Source organism: Anarrhichthys ocellatus, unplaced genomic scaffold, assembly GCF_004355925.1.
Source record: "Anarrhichthys ocellatus isolate YVR2014 unplaced genomic scaffold, GSC_Weel_1.0 scaffold16, whole genome shotgun sequence".
In the NCBI taxonomy this organism is placed as follows: domain Eukaryota; kingdom Metazoa; phylum Chordata; class Actinopteri; order Perciformes; family Anarhichadidae; genus Anarrhichthys; species Anarrhichthys ocellatus.
Window position 1 is genome coordinate 10,068,539 of NW_022280046.1, and position 23,194 is coordinate 10,091,732.

The window sequence follows — 23,194 nt, forward strand, 5'->3', positions numbered from 1 at the left end:
TTTTTTTAAATAGTTTATATAATAAAAGATCGATACTTGGCGTCCGTGTATCGATACAATATCGCCACGCAAAATATCGCGATACTATGCTGTATCGATTTTTCCCCCCACCCCTAATATTCATGTATATATGCTTCATAATGTCAGCTGATTGTTAAGAAGAAATGCCAGTCAGGAAATGTCAAAGATATGTTCTCCATCACAGTTTAGAAAGCCTTGTGTAGTTAAAGTGTAAAACATCCGGCTCACTAGATTCTCTATCCTGGTCAGCTCAAATATTCATTATGCTATCTGTAACATTCAAAATGAATATCAGCCAATATATTGTTGGTGGATATATTTTTTAAATTCTGCAATGTTGTATTGTATAAAATATAATGAAAACTTTCCTGAAAGCATGTAGTGCTTTGGCTCAGACAGAGCAGCAGTGTGGGCTGCACTGTGCATGCGCTGGTTGTCATGTTACTGAATTCATATTTAATGTGATGCTGGTAAAGGATCTGTACATGTGCTGCTGAAATACAATCCAATGAAATGAACATACTTTCAACTTAAACATGTCATAAGACTTTCACTATATTTCACTAAAACAAGTTCAATATTATAATATATATACTGTATATATATAATATTTCTAAAAACCGAAGAAGAAGAAGAAGAAGAAGAAGAAGAAGAAGACAAAGAAGTAGTAGTGTCTACTCACCGTTCGAATATGACCACAAATCATCAGGCCTACGTTCTTGGTGAAGGAGTGGACCAGATCCAGAAGAGCTGGACGAGAGTTGGGGTAACCAGTCATCACCAAACACTGGGGTCTACAGGCAGACACAGCCAAGGGACAACATGAACCCCTTTTCTACCATTATTTATATACAAGTGAGTGAGTGTGTATATATTATACAACTCTTTCATAGTTTGGCTTCTACATCATTCCTAGCTGTTAAATCGGCAGACCCTTTTCCTTCTGACCTTCACAGTGACCTCTAGCCATCTGAGCACAGGACAAAAAAAAGAAAAAAGAAAAAACAGGAGCGGAGTAGCGCACATCAAAGCAAATATGTTAAGCACCAAGGGATTTAATGGAGGCGGTGAGAAGAGACAAGAGGGAGCTCAGAGGAACCCACTGAAGACGCCATCAGATGCCTTTTAATCTCCTGCTGGGTTTGCTGCCATGGGAACAGCCCAAAGGCACATTAGCACCGATACGTCCTCAAACACACATGTGCAAGCATTCAGAAAGAGAACACATGTAGCATGGTGGACATAGATTAGTAATAATACCTGCTTTAGCTAGATTTCAAATTCATGGATCATCAACAGAATTGATACAAATCAATGCTATTAAATGAGAGATAATCTGTGTTAATTGTTGCAATACCATTTTTTCCAATATAGTTTCTAATTCCATCATCGATTTTGGACACAGTGATCGTTTTTTTACAGAGCTGATGATGGGAGTAGCCTACGAGGGAAGAGTGTACAAAACCATGACTATTTATTGAATAAGCAGAAAATATGCTATATCGGGAGATATATCGTCATCAAGATATGAAATTATACCACACGGTCTGATAAGATACTGCCTGGTCCAGCTTTAATGATAGTAACTACAGGCGTGTTTAATTAGTCGTTTAGTAGGGGCGCTCCTTTGTGTTTAGTACCTGAAGTTCTTGATGTGGTCCTCCACTCCGCTGAGGTGCAGAGTGTGGGTCAGGGCCTGGTGGTAGGTCAGAGCCTGGGTCGACGAGCCCCAGTTCACATCTGGTGGGGAGGACGCATGCAGGCAGAAACAAACAGTGCAGTTGGGAAGTGTGTTTACGGGTCGTCCTGCTGGACCAAAGGCCGGCTGACCCATGTGGTGTTACAGGCAATGAGAAGGCCTTGTATGTGTGTGTAGCTGCATGTCAAACTGAGTGTGCACACAGGTTTGTGCTCGGAGCTGCAAGGCCAGCTTTGTGTTCGAGGAAGTGCACAGATGTGTGTTGGGGGGGTGGAAGAACTTGACAGCTCAGTGTTGTGTAGCAGTGTGATTTATTAATTCAAACTTTGCTTACAAGTTTGTAAAGTGAACAGTACTACATTTTTGGAAATGCAACAACAGATGGTCCAGGTCATGTTCAGTATGTTATGTATCCATTAACAAAACATTGGGATTTCATGGCAATTTGGCATGAGAGCGAACCTTTACACGTAATCTACAGTGACAGCACACCGATTGTTGGACTGAGGTAAAACAATAAATAACACCCCTTCAGCATAATATGTTGATGTTGTGGTTCATCTACACTACACTATCGGACATTTGCTTTACATTTTGACATTTTTGTTCTGAAAAGTAAAAGCTAAACTAGACTAACTACTTCCTGGATTTAGCATCGTTTGGTACAAAGCTAGCTAGCCCTAGCTTACTTAGATGAATTATTGTGTGTATAAACCACATATAGACATTTAGCTTATTATCAAAATATTTCATTAGCATCTTCAGCCTTCTTTGCTAACATTTTGGTTTATTTACAGGGGCTAATGTTTGCTATCAATGTTTTGTTCTAAAAAGGAATATGCTAGTTTACCAGTGCTCCTCCGCTATGCTGACTGACTCTACTTATGAGCACAGAGCTGCTGGGCTAATTTATAAAATTATTTATTTATACAATTATTTATAAAGCCATTAAAATATTTACCTAAAAATAGCTTTAACCATAAAGATCGTTTTATAACCAGTATAAACTATCTGCATATTCTTCATGAAGTCATAATAGTCACACAGCTCGTTGGACAGTATGTTTTTCACTTTAGGTTAAGCTAGGCTAGGCTAGCAGTTTAACCCTCACCTTTTAAAATGAGTGCAGGTTACTGAAGCCAAATAACTCAAACAGGATTTTTTTAAGTGGGATATGAATTTAATCATTTTTTGTCAACTATCATAGATTGTCATATTAACGTCACTATTGTATGCCGTTTTCGTAATTATAGCATTTAAACAAATCATTCTGTATAAATGTTCGTTTGCACCAATGTGGGAAAAACTGCTCAAACTCACCTGGCTTCTTGTAGCTGACGTAGATAAAAAGAGCCAGGACGATGACGTTGGTCATGAGAGCGGCCCACCAGTTGATGACGAACATCACCACACAGCACAGTATCGCTCCAGCCAGTGACACCCACATGTTGTAGTATTTGAAGCTGGGACGCCATCCTACAGCACCCATGAAAACAAGTCACCACATTGCAACAAAAGGGGATCGATATTCAAAAACATCAAAAAGACTCAAACCACTTGTCACATATCTGTATCACAATGTAATGTAAATTAATATTTATAGTAAACTGAGGAAATGCACTTCATGTTAAAGTTGGGTCAAAGTCAGATGTGTTAAAGACTCCTTAAACTTGGCCAAATTAAGTCAGACCTGCAATTCAAAAGACTAAAATCCTCCTCCATGAACATGTTACAATAATTGTCATCATTAACATGGTCTTAAAATAGCAAATGTGGCTGTTAAATAGGATGGACAACGTTAAAGTTGAAGTTGGATATGTGCTTGGGTTAAAGAATGGGAGTTAGCAGCCTGTTAAACTGGAGACCAGAAGGTTATACCAGCTATTAGAGACCATGTTTGTTTACTGGGTACCACAGAAACTAGACTAGTAGGATTTTAGTGATGGGATACAGTCAGACTGTGTGTTGTTACACAATGACAGCATCTAAAACAAACCACAGGACATAAACGGTACATTGACGTGCTGGTCCTCGCAGCCCCATTCAGGGGTTTTATGTGTCCCCGAGAGTGGGGAGAGATTGACCCTGAAGAGGCCAGAACACCAAATGAGGGACATAATAGTTTGTAGTTGCAGAGGCAGTAACATACATCACAGTTTGTGTGTATTACTGCTTGCCTCAAATTCAGTCATGTACCATTTAAGTCCATGTAATTATATGACCTGCTTGGAGGAATGAGAAGCAGACTGAGAATCTGTACCTGGAGTTCTGCTAGGGCTTTGGTATTGAAGGGGGAAAAAGCACAGAACTCAATATAAAAAAGATCAGCTGTTGTATATGCATTTCAGTCAGCTACAGTCTAAAAAGCCAGCTCACCCAAACTCCAAAAATATGTAAATATTGTCTCACCTACCTACAGTGGTATCCAACCATGCTGACAGTTTGGGTTACAGGTTTTGAGATTTCAGCTTTCACTGATTCAATGGAGGTGAATGGAATCCCAATCTCTCTCCAGAAACATTTGACCTCATGCAAGAACATTTCGGTGTCCTTATCTGAACTTCCTCCTACTTTTTTTCCTATGTTGGCCTTGTACGAGTGTTTCCACGTCAGATTCAGTAAACGCTCCTAACTTCAGATAACTGTGTAAATGAGCATGAAGAAGGCCAGCTGTGCATACGTGAGCGCACGTTCATGAGTAGGACATTAGCATAATAAACGCCCCAATAACACCATATAAGGAGTGTCATATATTGAAGCCCTGCTGTTGGATAAGGATAGTTGTAACCTGCTAACTTGCACACCTTTTGTTTCACCGGCTACTTGATCCAAATACTGCAGGTCCCGATTCATTACTATTATGTTAATAACCTTATTAAGTATGTATATGATATACATGAAACTGGGAGATTCTGGCTTTGCTGGACTTGTTGGGACTGCAAAGACACACAGTCACAGAGTGCCATTACAAAACCTGGACAAATATAAACCAAAGCTATCTGCAACAAAGAATACCACTGGAAGTACCCAAGAAGACATTTCCCTAATTTTGGTGAACTCGCCCTTTAAATGGTAACTTAGTTTTTTTCAACCAGGACCCAATTTCCCACCTTTCCGAGTCTATGTGACCAATAGGGACAACATTTTCTGGAATTGGTCCAGTATTGAGACGTCTCCTTGAGCCAGACTGGGACACAATGACTGACCGACCGGATCAAGCGAAGAAAAATACATAATTTCTCTGGAGGGTTATTTCCATAATGTTGGTCAGACACTTAGTCACAATCCAAACCTGTCAGCGGCAAAAACAAGCACCTTTAGTGGACGTCACAGGGTCCAGGTCGAAAAATACCAAAGTTACCCTTTAAGAACAAATAATAGCAAATACATGGTGTAGCTGTACAACATCACCTCCGTAAAAAGCTACCGACACGTTCAGATATTTCTATGCAGTGCTACGTGAGCAGAGAACAGTCCCTCCCCTACCCGGTTTGTCCAGTCAAGAGACAAGTGATGCTACTTGTATGTCCCAGCAGCGTTACAGCTCCTGGCAAACTGTTCTGATGCATTTGTCATCAAACAGCACGGCCAGACAAACAGTGAAATGATGCACTCTACATTTAAAAGGCTCACCACTCATAATCATTACCCACCGCATCACATTAAAGGACTCCTCTGATGTGTCAGAGTGTCAGTAACCCACACTGCTGTAGGAACACATTTCAATGAACAAAACAGCGACTGGAGGAGAGGTTGGGAAACATCTACTTGACAAACTTTTCATAAGAGATATGACCAACAGTTGATCAAAAAATATTCCACTAGACTGCATTATCTAGCCACAATTACAGTAATGAGGATGTAGGGATTACTCGCTTCAGAACTTGAATTGACAGAAAATGTATAACTATTCATTGGAAAGCTACTTTCTCAAACTTATTCATTAGTCCTTCCTCAAATGACTGTATTTGACCCTTAACAAGGCTTTTGTACTATCAAGAATTACCATTTATTTTGGAAACATTTAAAAACTATCAAATAAAAAAAGGTTGATAAAAGGTTGGTTTATGGAACAAGCAAGTAAGTGGACAAGGTAGCATAACTCTCTGTCTTTTGATTCCCAAAAGTGCAATGTCCCGCTCCCCCCAGCACGATAAACCACTAGATTGTGAAACAAAAGCACTTGATTTCAATGGAAGAACACAATCACTGGACCGGCTCGCTGAGTGAATCCATGTCAATCTTTAGCACTTAACTTTGCTATTCGTCACCAGGCCAAATGTGTCAAAGTTCACTTAACAAAGCGTCTTCACATTGCTGACCTCTGAGGTAACTAAAGGCCAGAAAGTCGAAACCCGGAGACGCTATCACAGCCTAGTAGCAGGTACATCTGTTGAGTAAAATGTCTTAACTAATGATCCAGTTAAGCGTCAAGCCGAGTCTGCTGCCGTTTCTTGAATGTGTCTGACGATCCGTCTCCGTGTAAATGACCACATGACAGAAACGCCGTCTACATGCCTGCTGTGAATTCTCTGGACAATGAGCAGCTCATTCACACATGGGCTCAATTGGATAGAACACAGACTTTGTACGGGGAAGCTGGCAGGGTAAAGTCTGTTTAAACACAGCCCTCTGGCTGGTGTCTACATAAGTTCAGGGTTGCAGTGCAAGTGTGCTTAAAATAATAGGAAGTGTCTTGTGAGTTGTAGCTCTAAGCTTTTAGAGCAGTTAGACGTGGCCTGTAGCTGTAGAGAGCCTCAAAGTAATTCCTTCTGAAACCCCAAACCCCAGTAAACACCATATGACCCGTCACTCTGTCATAGTGGCTGATGAGCCACAATCAAACAAGGGACGTCTCTTATAATAGGTTTCTCTGTAGCCTTAACTTCTGGATCTAGATTTGAATTCATATTTTTATCTTACCTGGTGAGTTAGCCAGTGAGGCATGGAACACAGAAAAGTTGATCAAGGCATAGGACGCCAAGAAGAAGTTGGAGATTATGGGGGCAATTATGTTCAACTTGGCTGCAAGAAACAAAACGTAAAAAACAGTCAACTTAGAGTGGGCCAGACCTCAAATGTCATGTCCTCTAGTCCTGTCAGCAAGAACAAGTGGAAAATGACATAGTTTACCCTGCTGGCATCAACAACACAGGGTAACGAGTCACTCCATTCGTTAGACCATCAAACACTTGTCAGATTTGGTAGATATTCATTATCCCCAGAGGATGAGTCCTGAGGACCATGACTTTTGCTCTAGTAAGTTTTCAGGAAAGAACTATGTCATTTGGTACAAATTATTGGTCCATGCAATGCAAAGTGAAATTTAATTCATTATTCATTTATTATTGGAAACTTTACATTTAATTTATGTAAAAATTGATTGAGCGGTGTGCAGCCGTACCGATGAGGATGAAGGCCAGAGCAATGCCGAAGGTCAGGATGTAGCCTCGGAGGGGCTCATTGTTCTTGCCGTAGCCTTTGGCAAACATGCCCAGGCCGGGGTAGATGTTGTCCTTACATAAAGCCTGTGGGAAATTAGGGGTGTCACGATATTACGTGTTGCAAGACTTTATCGAGTTTTAAAAGCAATATCGATTTTTAATGAATAGTTGACATGCAAAGATTGGTGGCTCAGATTGCACAAAAAAGTAGTGCTGTGATGTTGAATGTTACAGGGACTGTAACACACAGCTCTAGTGGAAATGGAACATCATGGAACATGATAGTTGAAGTTGATCAAAAACTACAAATGTAACTACAGTTCAAATCCATAAGTAAACTGCTCACTGGATATTGGTGTAATTCATTAAGATACCTTTTGGTCGGTTCTTACCTGAAAAACTTTAGGTGCACTGACTAAAGAGGCCAGCGCTGAGGACAGAGTGGCAGAGAAGATTCCAGCGGTGATGACTGGCCCGAAACCAGACACCATGCTCATCACCTGAACCAAAGATTAAAGGAAAATCGAATGGTCTGACTTTTGCACCCAACAACCAACACTTTTTGATATTTTTCGACCTCAGTCTCTGAAAGAAGTCAAGGATCATTTATTGTCATTATGCAACACAGGGTTGCACAACAGCATGCAGTTGTAGCCCATTTGCAGTAGTGCATTTCTATAGCAAAAGTTCCTTAAGGTTCCTAAATACCCTTCAAACCTCATCTTGTGATGGAACTGCTTCGTACCTGGAAGTCGTTCTGCAGTCCGTAGCTGCATCCGTCTTTTTCGGTCTTGCACGAGGAGAAATCATAGCCGAATCTGCAGGCGGCGTCAGTGCAGTTCGTCAGGAACTGAGCACTGACTGTGTCGTTTGCGTTCCCGGTGGCGTCTCTCACAATGCAGGAGCCTGGTGTGAAACGAGCACACTCGTGAAAACTTTGTCAACAAATGTGATTCCGTTCTACAGAGCTACACAGAATGTCACATAGAGCACTGCACCTGTGGAAACAGCGACACCCAGGTAGACTATTCCTGTGATCAATATGGCCAGCAGGGTTCCTCTGGGGATGGCCAGCTGTGGGTCCTGCAACAACCAACCACAACTCAGACTCAAGATAACAAGTAATCCATCCATCGCAAACCTTTTCATTCTTATCAATGAAGGGCTTTTAAGAGATGTCATCGATCCTCTGACTGCCACACTGAAGGTCACCAGCTCAATCACGTTACCCCATGAAAGCACCACTCACATTCGCCCGTGCAGCAGAATCTACACAGACGACGAGTTTGCTTTGTTTGAAAGCTTTAGTCGAATCTATGACATCAGGATAAAGCCCCTTTAGGATTCTGTTCATGATTAAAGTCGACTTACAGCGAGGTCTCCTGAAATGTTGGCTCCAGCCAGAATACCAGTGGCAGCAGGGAAGAAGATGGCGAAGACGGAGAAGAACGTCTCTCCTCCTCGGAAGTCAGGGCCCATGTTTTCCCACATGATTGTACCTGACAGGGGAATAAGAGTTTTAAAGACGGCAGCTGACGAAGTCCTAAAGCTAACAGCGCTCAGGGTTATGAGTAGGGCTGGCCCCTCTCCGTCTATTAATCGGTTGTTTTGGTCTTAGTCGACTAAGATCTCTTCAGCGGATTTATACGTAATTTATACTTGACGAAGTGAAGCCAGCGAGTATCAGAAACTGACGTCTTTGCAAGAGGTCACAGCGCTTGGTCATGCACTTCTGAATTTTCGTAACTCGGTGCGCACGATCACGTGACTGTCACAAATAGTTTGGTGATAAAAGTATACATGTATAGGGATTTTACAAAGAAGGTCAATTCTCTTTTAGATGCTTTAGAAACAAGGTCTAAAAATCTACTTCTGAGTAAATACTTTGCAGCCAAATCAAATTGTTTAGAGGTCGGTTTATGGCTAGAGTACAAACGCCTCAGTACATGCTCGGAGCTCGCACGCCGTCTGCGGAAGCTCATGCTACGCGCCAAGCGCGAGTATTAAAGCTTTAGTTGTTTTTTTTAATGATGAATGAGTTATTTACAAGAAACACATGAACACATCTGTGGTACACAAAAGATTTAAAGTGGCATTTTTGTGTTTCTTTGTGGTAAGCGATTAGGCCACAAAATGCACACAGTGTGAGTCGACTACGAATATCTTTGGTGGAGGACAGCCCTAGATATGAGGTGGTACAGATGTTTATTCTGCCTTAAAAGAAGATGACTTAACAAATCAGCGTGTGGTCATACCATCATAGCCGAAGAAGCCCATAGATTCCTTTGACTTGAGAGGAATGAAAGTTCCGATGAAGTAGTTGAATATGGCTGCGATGAGGACAATGAGCAAGAATATTTGGGCCTACATGGAAGAAAATCGACCAATTCATTAGTCACAACAGATATTTTAAACCAATGTATGAATCATTCATTGTGTGTGTGTCCTGAGTCTAATGGGTTTTTTAAAGCCTGTTCTGGGAATTTTCATCAGAGGCTTAGACTTGAGCACTTCTAGCTTCTAGGCAGTTTGTGTTGTGTTGCTGTGTATCAGAGACGGGATGCCCTGCTCGTACCTTGGCCTCCCATTCCATTCCTGCCAAGGAGATGCCCAGGAGAATGATAACCGTGATGGTGCCGATGATGCGGACATCGTTGACTTCATCTGTCATAAGGGCATCTACACCCTGAGAGACAACACAAAGAGTTGTTATATAGTTACATAAATTGAGTCCATCCTCTCCATCTCCGTCTGGTACGCTGCAGCCACAGCCAAGGACAAGGGCAGACTGCAGCGTATCATTCGCTCTGCTGAGAAGGTGATTGGCTGCAATCTGCCGTCCCTCCACGACTTGTTTGCCTCCTGGACCCTGAAGTGGGCAAGAAATATTGAAGCCGACCCCTCTCACCATGACCACAAACTCTGTGAGTCCCTTCCCTCTGTCAGGAGGCTGAGGTCCATCAGGACTAAGACCTCACGCCACAAAAACAGTTGCTTAAAAACAGTTTTTTAATAAGTTGTTTCTGATTCTAGGACTAGTTTAGAAAAAAAGTCAATGATGGGACATTTTGACACAAGCCTCAAGCTTAAAATAGGAATATTTGTTTGAAGAGTTTAAACACCTTCAAGGAGCATTCACATTCAATTTGCCTATACATTGACAGCGAAAGAGTAAGATGTCAACAACAAACTTGTATAAGAAAAGATCATGTTCCTTTCAGCTTACTCAGATTAGGTCTTTTTGAGTACGTCTTTCAATAGTCAGGTCACCATTTGAACAGACAGATTTTGCTTGCTCTTATCATTCCTGCTGATTGTCCACAACCTTCCTTTAGTCCAAAAACACCTTCCAACTCCTCAGTAGTAAAGCAGAAAAAAAAAAAAAAAGCACAAAGAGACTTACGGCAAGAAGTTCCACAACAGTTTCGGCAAAGCCCACCACATACATGGCCACAGCCACTGCATTGGCAAAGGCAAAGATCAGACCAATAGAACCTCCAAACTCTGGGCCAAGACTCCTCGAAATCAAGTAATATGCTCCACCTGGAAACAGAAGGTAATGGACAAGACGTTAGTAAAAGTAAACTGTTGTGAAAAGCTGGAACAAAATTGAATTAAACAGATAATATAGATTTACTATTATTTTATTGGCTATATTAAATTGTATATTGACTGTAAACTGTATTGTTAATGCATAAAGTAAGATGTTATGTTTGTAGGAAGTATTGCACCAGGGAATAAGTGTCAGCGGCCTGTCCCCCAGTCGGCCCCCCCACATAGGCCTGTCACAATAACTACTTTTGTTGGATGATATATCGTCCCAGAAATAATTGCAATAAACAATATTATTGTCAGTTTAAGACCATTTTATGCCACTAACATAATGATAATATAGTAGCATGACAATACAAGTTCATCCTTCCAAAGAGCAATGAACTTTTAATTCTTAAACACACAAGACATTGGAATCGGAATGTGGAAAGAATACGAGAATATCCTAAATAAATAACACATACACAAAATTAAACCACATAACCAAACTATAACTAAATAGGCTAAGGCTGCGTTAACAAAAATGTGCCATGTAACAATAACCTCAAAATGATCAAGGCCATGTCCATATATCGTACAATAAGCCGGTAACGTAAGAATGATGGAGGTCATTATTTATCGTAGGACAAGTCAGGAACGTAAAAATGATCAAGGTCATGAATTTATATCACGTGATTATCATGACAGGCCTCCCCAAACCCCACCTCTGAGATCAGGGCCCAGAGAGTTACATGACCAGAGTTAGAGCCCAATTCATCTACTTACACACCCTCCTCAGACTTGTCTGTTGTCTGGGACAAAAAGGGCCATCAGAGACTTCCATTAGCATAATTATCAATAGCCAGTTATGCACTATTCTCTCAGCGAGTGACGTGTTAAAGAACACTACAGCCACACAAAGCCCACAGTCGGGAGGTCTCCGAGGCAGCACATGCTCCATATCAAGGTTATTTTAGCTCGAGGATCACATATCACACTGCCAATCAACTGTTTGGGAGAGCGTGTCTGGCCGGGCATGCTACCCGCCCGCAACAAAGAGCTTTGAGTTACCAAGAGGCCTGGATGGAAAACTCAGAAGCAAAGCTGCACTGTGTTATAGATGCTTGTCTGTAGTACACCGATGTTGAATAATCAGTTTGATGTCCCCATGCACAAACGGAGCTCAATTAGGTCTGACCAGTTACCAAGGGGTAAGAAATCTCTGCTGAGAGGACCCCCATCATCATCAATCATGAAATAATGTAATGAGATTACTAATGAGTATACCACAATTGGCAGGACCAAATCCAAACTATCCCTTTAAGCTGTATACATATTCGAACACACAGAAGAATAATAATACTGGGAGAGTCGCCGATCCTGCTTTTGACGTGGGTCGAAATCGAAAGCTCAGTTCAATTAATTTTTGATTTAGGATCGGAACTGTGACACCTCTACTCTGAACCCTCTTTTATCGGCTGCAGAATGTAAGCAGCAAACAAAAACTCACATCAAAATTAGGTCACTCAATGTGATGATAATGGCAGGAAAGATAGTTGAAATCAGGTGCTCACATGGTATATGTGTGACCTAAAAGGAGCTGGCTTAATGCAGTATAAGTAACACAGCTCCCTTCTTCATTTCAATGTGACCACTGCAGCAAAACAAAAGCAGTAGCCAAGCAAACAAGTTGAACTCGGCTCAACTTTGGCTGCAAAGCAAAGTGACGTCATCCAGCAAGGCACCGACCGTGTTGGCCAGTGAAATGAGTGAAATTTGCAAAATGCTGGTAGATTACTTTGTAATTCTACTATCCACCTCAATCGTCAAGATAGAGGACAAAATATTAATTACAATAACCCTCAAACACATGGATCTGTTAGTCAAATCACAATCCCAGGATTTGGATTCCCATTCCATGTTCTCACCAGCACCTGAGCACCAGGAGCGTTCTGTCCTCTGATCCCCAGTGACTTCATACATTTGAGAAGCAGAACCAAACAATCCCGACTCCAGGTCCACATGCTCGCTTTTTCTGTAGTTTACCGCCACATCACGTGGATGAAAGGTGCTCAGCTGGCATGGCGGTAAATCTGTTGCTATGTGAGCTTAGCAGCTGTTATTATGTAATTTGTCTCCAGAGTCAACAATGAACGGTCAAGTACCACAGCATCTCTGTCACGTTGTTCTAACAGACGACGTAAGAAATCGGCTGTTCTTTTCTTATTTTTTGGTAAGTACATTTAGCTTGAAGTTCAGCATCCCAATTACTGTGTCTGTCAACGTGAATAACAGATGCACCTTGATAGCTAGCTAGGGTTAGCTGGTAACATTTTTGCTAAGCTAATGGTACCTGACCCCGCCAGGCTTTAATCTCCCTCAGCTCCTACACAGCTCCTCCCCCTTGTCCAAATATGGTCACTTCTGGCTTTAAAAAAAAAAAACAAGATGGTGGCGGCCAAAGTGCTGAACTCGAGGCTTCAAAACGGCAGTCCACAAACCAATGGGTGACTACATCCACTTCTTATATGCAGTCTTTGGTTGTGTGCCTTCCTCAGAATCAAAAAGGTTTATGAAAGTTGAAACAGTCCTCATTAGCATATGACTGGCCCTATCCCATGAGGCCTCACTGCAACCAATCAGTGTTGCGGGTCAAATATTTAGAAATAATCTGATTTAACAAATTAAAACATTTTGCGAGCCTATTTTGTGTGATTCAGTGAGTGAGAAATGTGCTGATATCCATTCACTGGAAACTCCTTTACTGAGACGACTGGGAGAGTTTTAACCTAAATGCTACACTGTGATGGATGACTGACAGCTGCCCGTGCTAGTTGAAACCACACCTGGTTTCACAGCCAGCAGCAGAGAGGTCACTGGTGTTTTCTACCTTAGTGATCATTCTACAGAAAGCGATGCGTACCTCCTCGTACAAATCCGTTGGTGGCGATGGCTGATGTGGAGAGGCCAGTGATGGTTGTCACTACGGTGGCCATGGCAACGATCAAACAAGACAGAACTGTAGAGAAAAAAACAAAAAAAACACAGTATGACCTTTATGAATCTCTTAAATGAAAAGAATGTGCAACACTGTTAACAGTTTTCTAGCCGGCCTTCCAAAAACCCCGAGAGCTCTGTGAAAAGTAACGGCCCGGCCACGAAGGAGAGCTACTGCAGTGAAGTTGGCCACATGTGTCACTTTGTGGTGATATTTCACATCAAAGTGGAGAATTAACAACAAGTGCTGGGAAGGGGGGGGGGGGGTTCAGGAACAGTTGGGAGTTGTGTGTGAAGCGACAAAATAACTGACACGGAGTGTTGAACACGGGGTCAGAAGTGGCCACCCAGCGAGCAGCAGAATGTCAATAAATACGGGCTCGCTAACTTTTCTGCACGACAACATTTGAATTAGTCAGTTACGTGCAGTCTTTGTCCCATCACAGTAAAACACTGGCTGTGTATCAAACGGGCTCCTGACCCGCCGAATGATGATTCTCTGTAGTCTGGGTTGATATCAGTGAAAAGGGAAGTATCAAAATGAGTTGAAAAAGGAAAACTTCCCCCAGCTATATCCATCTATCTATCTATCACCAGCGTTACCTTGAATTACAAAAGAAAACTTTGTTTTTCTCGTAAGCCTCCAATGAGGAATAAAGAAAACTGAGAAAAGATTTCCTCAAGAACTCAAGGCAACACAGGGAGAGTAATGGATTGATTGGACCCAAATAACTTCTGTCCATGCACATAGTATAGCTATATAGATATTGTAATATCATATGTACAGCATTCTTTCATTTCAACACATGAAAATGTGTCTGCAGATTCAAACACTGCTTTTATTACAATGAACAACCTTTATGAATGTTTTAGTTAACTTAGGTTCAAGATTACATAACCGTTAATATGATATTGGCTGTTTGCGTAATTTTTGAAAATGATGCAAAGGCAGTAATAGGGGAAGTAACAAAATGTGCAGTCCTTTGTCTCTGTTCTCACGCCTTCAGCCACAGGCAGATTGCGCACACACACAACTTCCCAAGTCCAAAAAACAAACTCACAATGGAGGGCTGGGAGGATTCTAAACAGGTGAGAGAGTTGTCATGAGAGATCTCTGCTTACCAATTCCAGACTGACCCACGATCCAGGACATGCGGATGAAGAGCATCACACCCCAGATGTTCAGCATGCAGCGGACCTGCAGAGAGAGAGGGGGGGGGGGTGTTACTGTGAGTGCATGAGGAGATGGCAACGGCTGAGTTTCTACTAATGAAGGTTCCCACCATTATTTCATTTTGATAATAATAACTTTAAATGCTTCACTGCAACACATAGCACAATTTCAACATACATTGTGAGGGGAAGAGTGACAAAGTGTCTCAACACAACTAATTCACCACCGAGATGTCTCGTAAGGTCGTCGTGAAAAAAGCAAACAGAGGAGAGGAGGACTGCTGGTGAGTATAGATTTGTCTCAATGCAGCTTTTTTTACTCTGTTCTTAGTTCCCTTCCACAGTTTAGAGTAAAGATGCACCGATACTGATGCAATGCACCACCTTGTGTGTGTTTGCATCCTATTTGACTTCTCAAGTGGCTGAATGTGATTGTTGTGCTGTAGCATCGATCTCACCTCCTTTTAGAGTTCATTAGAGCCACTGATGGGGAAACTTTGACAATTTGGGAGATAAACTCTGAACTTATATTTGAATGTACTTAGTAACTAATATGAGAGTCAGGTGATAAAATATTGTCAAAATGATGTTGACAAAGTTTGAAAGTATTTGAAAATAATCTTTCATCATAATATTGATATATTCATTTTTAAAAAGGTAAAAATTCAAATTTATTCTCTTGATTTCTGATCCAAAGAAGTACAACTTTATTTCTACGACTTTTCTCTTGTTGAGTTATGGCTTTACTCTCCTGACCTAAGGCTCGGCACTTTTTCTTGTTAGAACCAAACTCATCAAAATGAAATCATAAAAAGGAATGGAAACAAAATAACTTCTGAGCTAAACTACAACAGGGACATTCAAAATAGCCCACAGTCCTTAAATAAAAGCCTTTATAAACCAAGAGACATGTGTGAGGTTTGTGTTAGAGAGGAAGTAAGTACTTCTTAAGTCAAAATAAAGCAGGATGATAATATCCAGACTGCTGACTGTCCTTTCAATAAAATGAAGCCTGTGTCAAACAGACCTCATGGTGAACCACATCTCAGTCTTTGTACCTTCCTCAGTGGTTTAACCACCGACCACTATCTGAGCCACAAGTCATTCACACTCATAAACCCAAAGTTATGCACAGTTATGATGATAGAGTGGCACATGTTTCACCTTTGATCCACTTAATTGAGTTCAACTGGAACTATTAAAGTGGACAAACAGTGAAGCTATTTCTCTTTCAGCAGGCAAGCTGCAACATTTTAAGTAACAGTTACTGTAGTTTCAGCTTTGTAGCATTTTTAGTGAAAATATTCTGTAACTCAGTTTGGCCATCCCACACTGGCTATTGACCTTGGTCTTACTGTAGCTAATACCTCAGAGTATAACAGGACATCTTTGGACTGTTGGTAAGTCTCGATATGTTGAAATATAAAAGATTTAATGACTACAAAAGAAAGCAGGGTTTGAAAAAATCCATTGTATTCTGAAAGTGACTCACCAGCACCCCCTTAACCCAGCCAAACTTGACCACTCCTTTGGAGTCGACTGCTTCCTTAGCAGCGGCCTCCTCGGGCGGGGTGAGCTCATCCCCGTTGGCAAAGCCATCCTCAAAGGGCTCCTAAAAAACACAAAAAACAGAATCATGTTAATGTTCGGAGAGACTTTGCTGTTGTCATTCATAGCTCGCTGATGAGACGCATTACAGTAGCCCGAGAGCCAGAGCATTCGAATTTGGTCCACAGGGGGAATCTTGGGTGTGGCTCAGGTGGTACAAGGAAGAAATCCCAATGGTGGAGTGTGATGGGCTGAGACAAATGTCAATCATGCAAACCAGCCCCAAAAAACACTTTCCCGCCTAATAGACCAATCAAGTGAAACCAACCAAGTACAAGTGAAAATAAATTCTAAAAACTATAAACTGTAGAAACACTTTGTTTTTCCAAAGAAAAGTAACTTTAGTCAGATCAGGTTTACAGTTTGGTTTCATTGTACATGCTGGGGGAAAGAAACACCACACTCTAGTATTGTCACGGTTAGAATCGGACCGTAACAGGATAAAGACTGCCCTGTGGAGTGCTCAAAACAATGCTCTTTAAAGGCCATTTAGGACAAAGTACAACTGGGCTAATTTCAATATACACCACAAAATGAGGTAAAATAATCACATAACGTGAACGTGAGGAAACACACTGTCTGACAGATGGACGACACTGGCTCCTAGAAAGCAGACTGAGTGACAGAGCATGTCCGTCCTTGTGTTACTTATAGCAGCTCAAACACAGGAAGCATCCCTCCTCTGCACAGACAATGCCGTGACTTGGTTTACAGCATACCTTCCTGCATTCACTCGTAACCAGCTCTGGACAAACACAGGACGTCTACACACCAATCCTTATTCTGACGCTTTCACAGGACCCCCCCCCCCCCCCCCCGACCAGGAAGATTGTACATAAAAAAGGGTGTCAGACAAAAATAAGCCAAACAGCATGACTTCAGAACAAGTCTGACATCTTTTATAGGCAGCTGAACAAAAGTGAGTCATTCCCATCATTTCCATGGCACAACGTTATGTGGCATTTAATTAGCCTGCTGCTATGTGTATTGCAAGCCACAATAGAAGTGAGGCTTTGAACAAAGTACACAGACAAGTTTGCGGTCCGGAGAGGCTTGCTGCTTAGAAAGATTTAAAAAATGTTTAACCCCATTTTTTTATCCTCCGACGACCACGATTGTGTTTAGAAAATCTCAAGGCAATCATTATGTAATTATGTAATATACTTTGTTCAAGCTGGGTTTAAGGGCAGTGTTAAGGAAAGGCCAATGGTCCACCAAAACCACATCCTTGGGGACAATGAATACCCACTGCTAACTTTACAGAGGCCCTGTGGAGTTTTTCTTCAAAAATTCAGTGTGTTTCTCACCTAAACACATTGGGCATTTCCTTGAGGTCTAAAAAACATGTAGAGTGCATTTTGTTTCTCAGCGGTTACCACTGATAAACACCTCAACCCACGATGGTCGGACAATGCTATGGAAGCATAGCGCCCACTCTCCAGTCCCCCCCCTCAGGTTGAAAACGGTTAGCTTGGTCAGCACTATTACAGATATTGGCGCCGTTTGCTGGGTGCTAGCCACCGACTCCCGTGTGCAGACAGGCAATCCCGGCTGTATGGGTTGTAGCTTCTGAAGGAGTGAGCTAATCACACGCTGCATTAAATAGAACACCTACGGTGCTTGGCACAAAAGAATTATCGATTGCAGGTATTGTTTGACTGGAGGAGTTTTGATACTACTTGGTACCGGGTTAGTTCTGATGATATCTTAAAAGTACCCAATTTACAAAACTCTTTATTATTAAGTAAAATAAGCCAATGTCAATAATAAGCCAAGTCTGAACCCAAGCAGTAACGATGTCAGTAAGGAACTATCTGAGCAAACATCTGATGTCAAAGTACTTGACAGTTTCTAAAAGTATTGTAGTTTGATCCCCAGCCAAGGTAGGACACACATTAGATCTTTTGGAGCATGAAATCATTGAAAGCTCATTATTATCTTTATCTAGAGGGGGCATCTCAACCAAAGGATATCAGTGACGAAAACTGACCGACATCATCGTTCTTAGGCCCCGTCTTAAGTGTTACTAAAGACTTTTGGTTTGATGTTCTGTGAATGAATAATTTACATTCCAATTTGTTAATGTGTCTTTTGTATATTAGTGTTGTTTCATAATCATACAGTTTTCTCTGGATATGGATGACCTTGAGGTTATGGATCCAGTGGCAGCACTGTGTCATTCTACAGCAGTGCAGAGGAAGTGTGCATATATAGTTCTGGCCTGCTGTGCAGACCATTGATCTGCAGTGATGTGCACATGCCCTCAGGATCCATGTCCACTGATGAGGACAGTAATGTGCATAATAGTGGCAAACACTGACTAAATGTACAAATTGAGACTTTTCATTGATGCATATTAATTACCCAGACTCTGGCGGCGACAACTGTACATACATACATACATACATACATACATACATATCTATCTCAAGAGTCTCGGGCCCACGGCATGTATAGAGCTGAGCCGTGTGGGTGAGGGAGGGCTTGAGCATCACTCATCATCACTTCACCTGGGCCATCTGTCAACATGAACACCTCAATGACTCAGCAGCACTGCCGCAATCTGGCCATGGCAGCTTTCTTTCCTCTTGAAAGTCATAAAGAAATGTTCGAGTACTCTGTTCAGTTTAAGGGGAAACAATTGAACTCAGAACTTACAAAATCCAACAGAGATGTAGCAATTATTTCATCAACATTTAAGTAACTGTAGTTTCCTGATACTCATATGAATCATTTCTGTCATATGCATTGAATGTGTTGGAACTCTAATGTTGTTCATTCTGTACACATGACATCGATCACACTCCTGATAGAGGATCCTCCTCTGTTGCTCTCTCTAAGGTCTCTTCCTCTTTTCTCCCCATTAAAGGGTTTTTGGAGAGTTCTTCCTGTTCCTATGTGAGGGTCCTGGGACAGAGGATGTCATATGTGTACAGATTGTAAAGCCAAATGCAAATTGAAGCAAATTTGTGATTTGTGGCTATACAAAATAAATTGAACTGAAATTGACATAGCTGGATTGTTATGAGTTAAAGGCATTTCATTGCTGACAAAATAAATCTGGGGACTTTTATTGGCATAAAGCATTCATTTCATTTAGCCTCAGAATGATACATAAGAAAAGAATATTGGTGAAAAAAGACTGTGGAAAAATTCAAATGTACCCTGCCAAGTTTCAGTTATTGGCAAGATGGTTGACAAACCCAGTTAAAGCAGAGATCTTTTTAGGAGGGATTCCATCTGTTGAGCTAATTGAGTGCATTCATGTGTAGAGGGGATAGTGTGTATTTTACAGATTACGTGAGGTACCTGCATTACTCACCATGATCCCACACTTCTGGGACGGTGACTAATGGAGACATCAGACAATAGGAGGATACAGACCATCGCCTAGCCCTAACGTACACTCGGGACTGGCTAACAGTGACAACAGGGTAAAAACAAAAGTTTTGGGATTAGACCAAAAGATAGCCAGTCCCCACAGACACACAGGACAATGCAGGAAATTAAAAGAATAGCCTGATGCCTTTCTCCAGCCAATGACAGTGTGCTCTCATTAGGAGTCTCGACTCTACATGACTCACACCCCCGTCCTTTAACTTGAAGTATTTGCTGTCTAACCCATTGTTCTTCATTAGGAACCCCACATGAGCCCGAAGACTGGAGAGCGGTGACCCGCTGAAAGTGAAGCAATGATATCATCCAGCTCTGGGTAACGATGACGCAGAGTCTGTTCATGGGCTCCGGCAGAAGGAAGGTCCAAGAGAAAAGCTTGAGGTGTGCTACAGACACATGTTCACAGAGACCATACGACACAACTCTGGACTTCTCTAACCTGACAATTGTACTAGGAGGAGGTAGTAGTAAAATGTTAGCACTGACCGTACAGTTTATGGGAACTGTGGCGCTCTGAAGGTTGTCGCTTGGTTACTCTCTAAATAATCTACAACAATCTCCCAATGATTTTAGGATTACACACAGCTAATGAAAAGTAGAATGCTTCTCAGGCCAGTTTAAAAGAACATTCACTTCATTAGATGCCCGTGAATGAGGATCAGATGTACAAACAGAGAAAACAAATTGGAAAAACTATAATTACATTCAGGAACTACCTGATGAACGGACGAGCAAATAAGGCCATGAACCTGACAGTAATACCTTTTGGTAGTGCTGGGCGGTATACCGGTTCAACCGGTATACCGGTTTTAATTTCCCGTATGATATGAATTTTTCAAATACAGTCATACCGGTGCACAGCCGAAACAACTGCTGCAACTCTTCAACAGGCAGCTAAATATATTACTAGCCGCTAAGGGCGCTACGGTCGGAGCTAGTTGTCTTAACTGTATCGAGAGGGACCCCTAATCATGGTTATAACACAACAATTAATAACCCACAACTAACGCTCTAACAGGGCAAAACACCACGACACAACAGTTTGTGACAAATAAACAATTTGTAACACTAATAATTGTACATTTATAAAATTACACCGCCGAACGGCATGCTGGGTACAGCTCGCTAGCTAGCCCGCTAGCACAACAGTCTGTTAACAGCTGGGACAGGCTCCGTCATGACATTACGAATGCAATAACGATCCACCTCTGCAAGGACATGGTCCCGCTACAGACAGTCGAGAAAGATGGGCTCAGAGCAATGATTAAAACACTGGATTCAAGGTATGTCTGACCGGGGCAAAATACTTCAGCCAAACTGCTATCCCAACATTATACGAACAAACGAGCAAGTAAAGCCTTTATACATGATGACATTAACATGTTTTTGTATTCTATGTACTCCTGACAGTAGAGTAAGCCACTATAAACCTATATATAAACACAGTCATGGGAGAAAAAAATAAATAAATATACCGCGATATACCGTGAAACCGCCACAATCTTAAAAAATACTGCGATACCGCCCAGCACTACCTTTTGGTACTTGAGTTTCCACACAAAGCCCTAAACGATAACCCGGCTTGGTTTGGTCATGGGTGATTTAACGGAGTTCACTACAATGCCTGTTTGAAAAGCATACTGAACACCAGCATACTTATTATAGCGGTTGGCTTGACAATTCCAAAGATAATTAAATCTGCTTCTGGCACATGTTATTGAAACAGCTGGGCAATGGGACACATTCTTATCCAAGAGTGATGTCAGGTCATGCTGCTGTCATTATGCAACGCTGAAATCAAGGTCTGCTGCCCTTGTGTGGCCTTAGGGACCCTGTCGACAAGGGAGCATCCGTTTGGTTCATTTGTAGCCTGCCTCCGTTTCTTCATGTCGTCTCTAATGGCGACCAACAGTGTTTGTACATTACGACTTTTACATACTGCTCTGGTACATTTTCTATATACAGTACTTCAACACATCTATGAGGCCTGTTTGCTTCAACTGGTTTATCTTTATGACCCAAATGGCTGATACCATCATTAATAAATGGTGAATTCACCGTTTGCTAAGCCCCGCCCCACAATGCTACGCCACCGAGCAGTCAGAGCTACCATGGAGCCCACACTGTCACTAACTGCACTCCTTAAATAAAAATAATCACATTTCAGAGAGAAGCAGACAGAACGGTCTACAATATGCTTCTGAAGGATTTATTCAGGATATCAAACTGATTCAAAAAGTAAAAGCTACAGATCACAGAGTAGACGTGAACCACTACATCACCTGGAGATCCAGACAGAAGACAATAAAATGGAGGAACAACAGTGTTCCTGTAAAGACAGGTGGATCTTTATTCACTGTTACAATCATTTAAGTTCACTGTACTCCAATGGCCTCCACAGTCACCACGGGAGGAACGGGAGGTTCGCATCATGGATGTGCAGCCAACAAATCTGCAGCAACTGCGTGATGCTATCATGTTAATATGGACCAAAATCTGTGAGGAATGTTTCCAACAAATTGTTGAATCTATGCTACAAAGAATTAAGGCAATTCTGAAGGTAAAAGGGGGTCCAAACCAGTACTAGCAAGGTGTACCTAATAAAGTGGCCGGTGACACGGCCGAAAACCGGCTCATGGAACCCTCTGATTAAAGGAGTTTCAAATCAAGTCGGCGTCCTCTAGTATCTCTGATCTATGGCTACACTCATAGATCTCCTCACACTCAGAGCTAGCGAGGAGACCACAGAGCGGACAGAGAGGATGAAATAAAGAGCAACCAACTGTTTATGAAGGGGACACAAAAAACGGAAAAAGGTCGCTTTGCCTCTGTTTCAGTGACATCTTTAGAGGGGAGAAGGTTCTGAAGTCCTGATTTGATTTACATCATTTTGTTAGAAATGACGTCTCCCTGCCTCAGCAGACACTAAAAGGATTACATTTCTACAGCGCATTAAACAAAACACCATCTGCTTGGGATGCAAACATCACCGGGGAAGACTGAAACACTTTCAGTAACACCAGCAAAAGCCAGAAGAGGACAATTTGTTCTTGAGTTCACTTGCTTGCTTCGTGTTAGGAACAGGTTGAAGCCATCAGCTATTGAAGTCGGCTCCCCGGTTTTGGCATTCTGGTGCAACAGCAGCTCTACACGCCACCAAGCAGGTATCAACTCGATAACTGTATCTGGTGTGGCTGAGAGCTCTCCCTGCTGAGAGCACAGCTCAGAGAACAGTGCAGACGACACAGGATGAGCCGTTGAGCATCATCTACATGGCTGAAGCAACACAAAGGCTGGCTTTGCACAACAATGACAGAGCATCCAG

At 41.9% G+C, this 23,194-nt stretch overlaps 1 protein-coding gene across 2 annotated transcripts in view; it reads right to left on the reverse strand.

Moving 5' to 3' along the window:
- Positions 1-33: 33 nt before the first annotated feature.
- Positions 34-23,194, reverse strand: part of slc12a2 (solute carrier family 12 member 2) — a 37,810-nt gene continuing 14,649 nt past the window's right edge. The window contains exons 2-16 of one of the 2 annotated variants that reach the window (XM_031855483.1): positions 16,358-16,477; positions 14,815-14,890; positions 13,619-13,714; positions 10,568-10,707; positions 9,740-9,850; positions 9,420-9,528; positions 8,536-8,663; positions 8,163-8,247; positions 7,910-8,070; positions 7,557-7,664; positions 7,125-7,248; positions 6,644-6,745; positions 3,041-3,196; positions 1,662-1,761; positions 34-815 (exon numbers count right to left, since the gene is read on the reverse strand). In XM_031855483.1, coding sequence (XP_031711343.1) covers positions 635-815; positions 1,662-1,761; positions 3,041-3,196; positions 6,644-6,745; positions 7,125-7,248; positions 7,557-7,664; positions 7,910-8,070; positions 8,163-8,247; positions 8,536-8,663; positions 9,420-9,528; positions 9,740-9,850; positions 10,568-10,707; positions 13,619-13,714; positions 14,815-14,890; positions 16,358-16,477 — 1,797 coding nt within the window. In that variant the 3' untranslated portion in view covers positions 34-634. Of the gene's footprint in view, positions 816-1,661; positions 1,762-3,040; positions 3,197-3,980; positions 3,998-6,643; positions 6,746-7,124; positions 7,249-7,556; positions 7,665-7,909; positions 8,071-8,162; positions 8,248-8,535; positions 8,664-9,419; positions 9,529-9,739; positions 9,851-10,567; positions 10,708-13,618; positions 13,715-14,814; positions 14,891-16,357; positions 16,478-23,194 lie in introns of those variants that run through there. The other variant, XM_031855484.1, reaches the window with a different exon arrangement.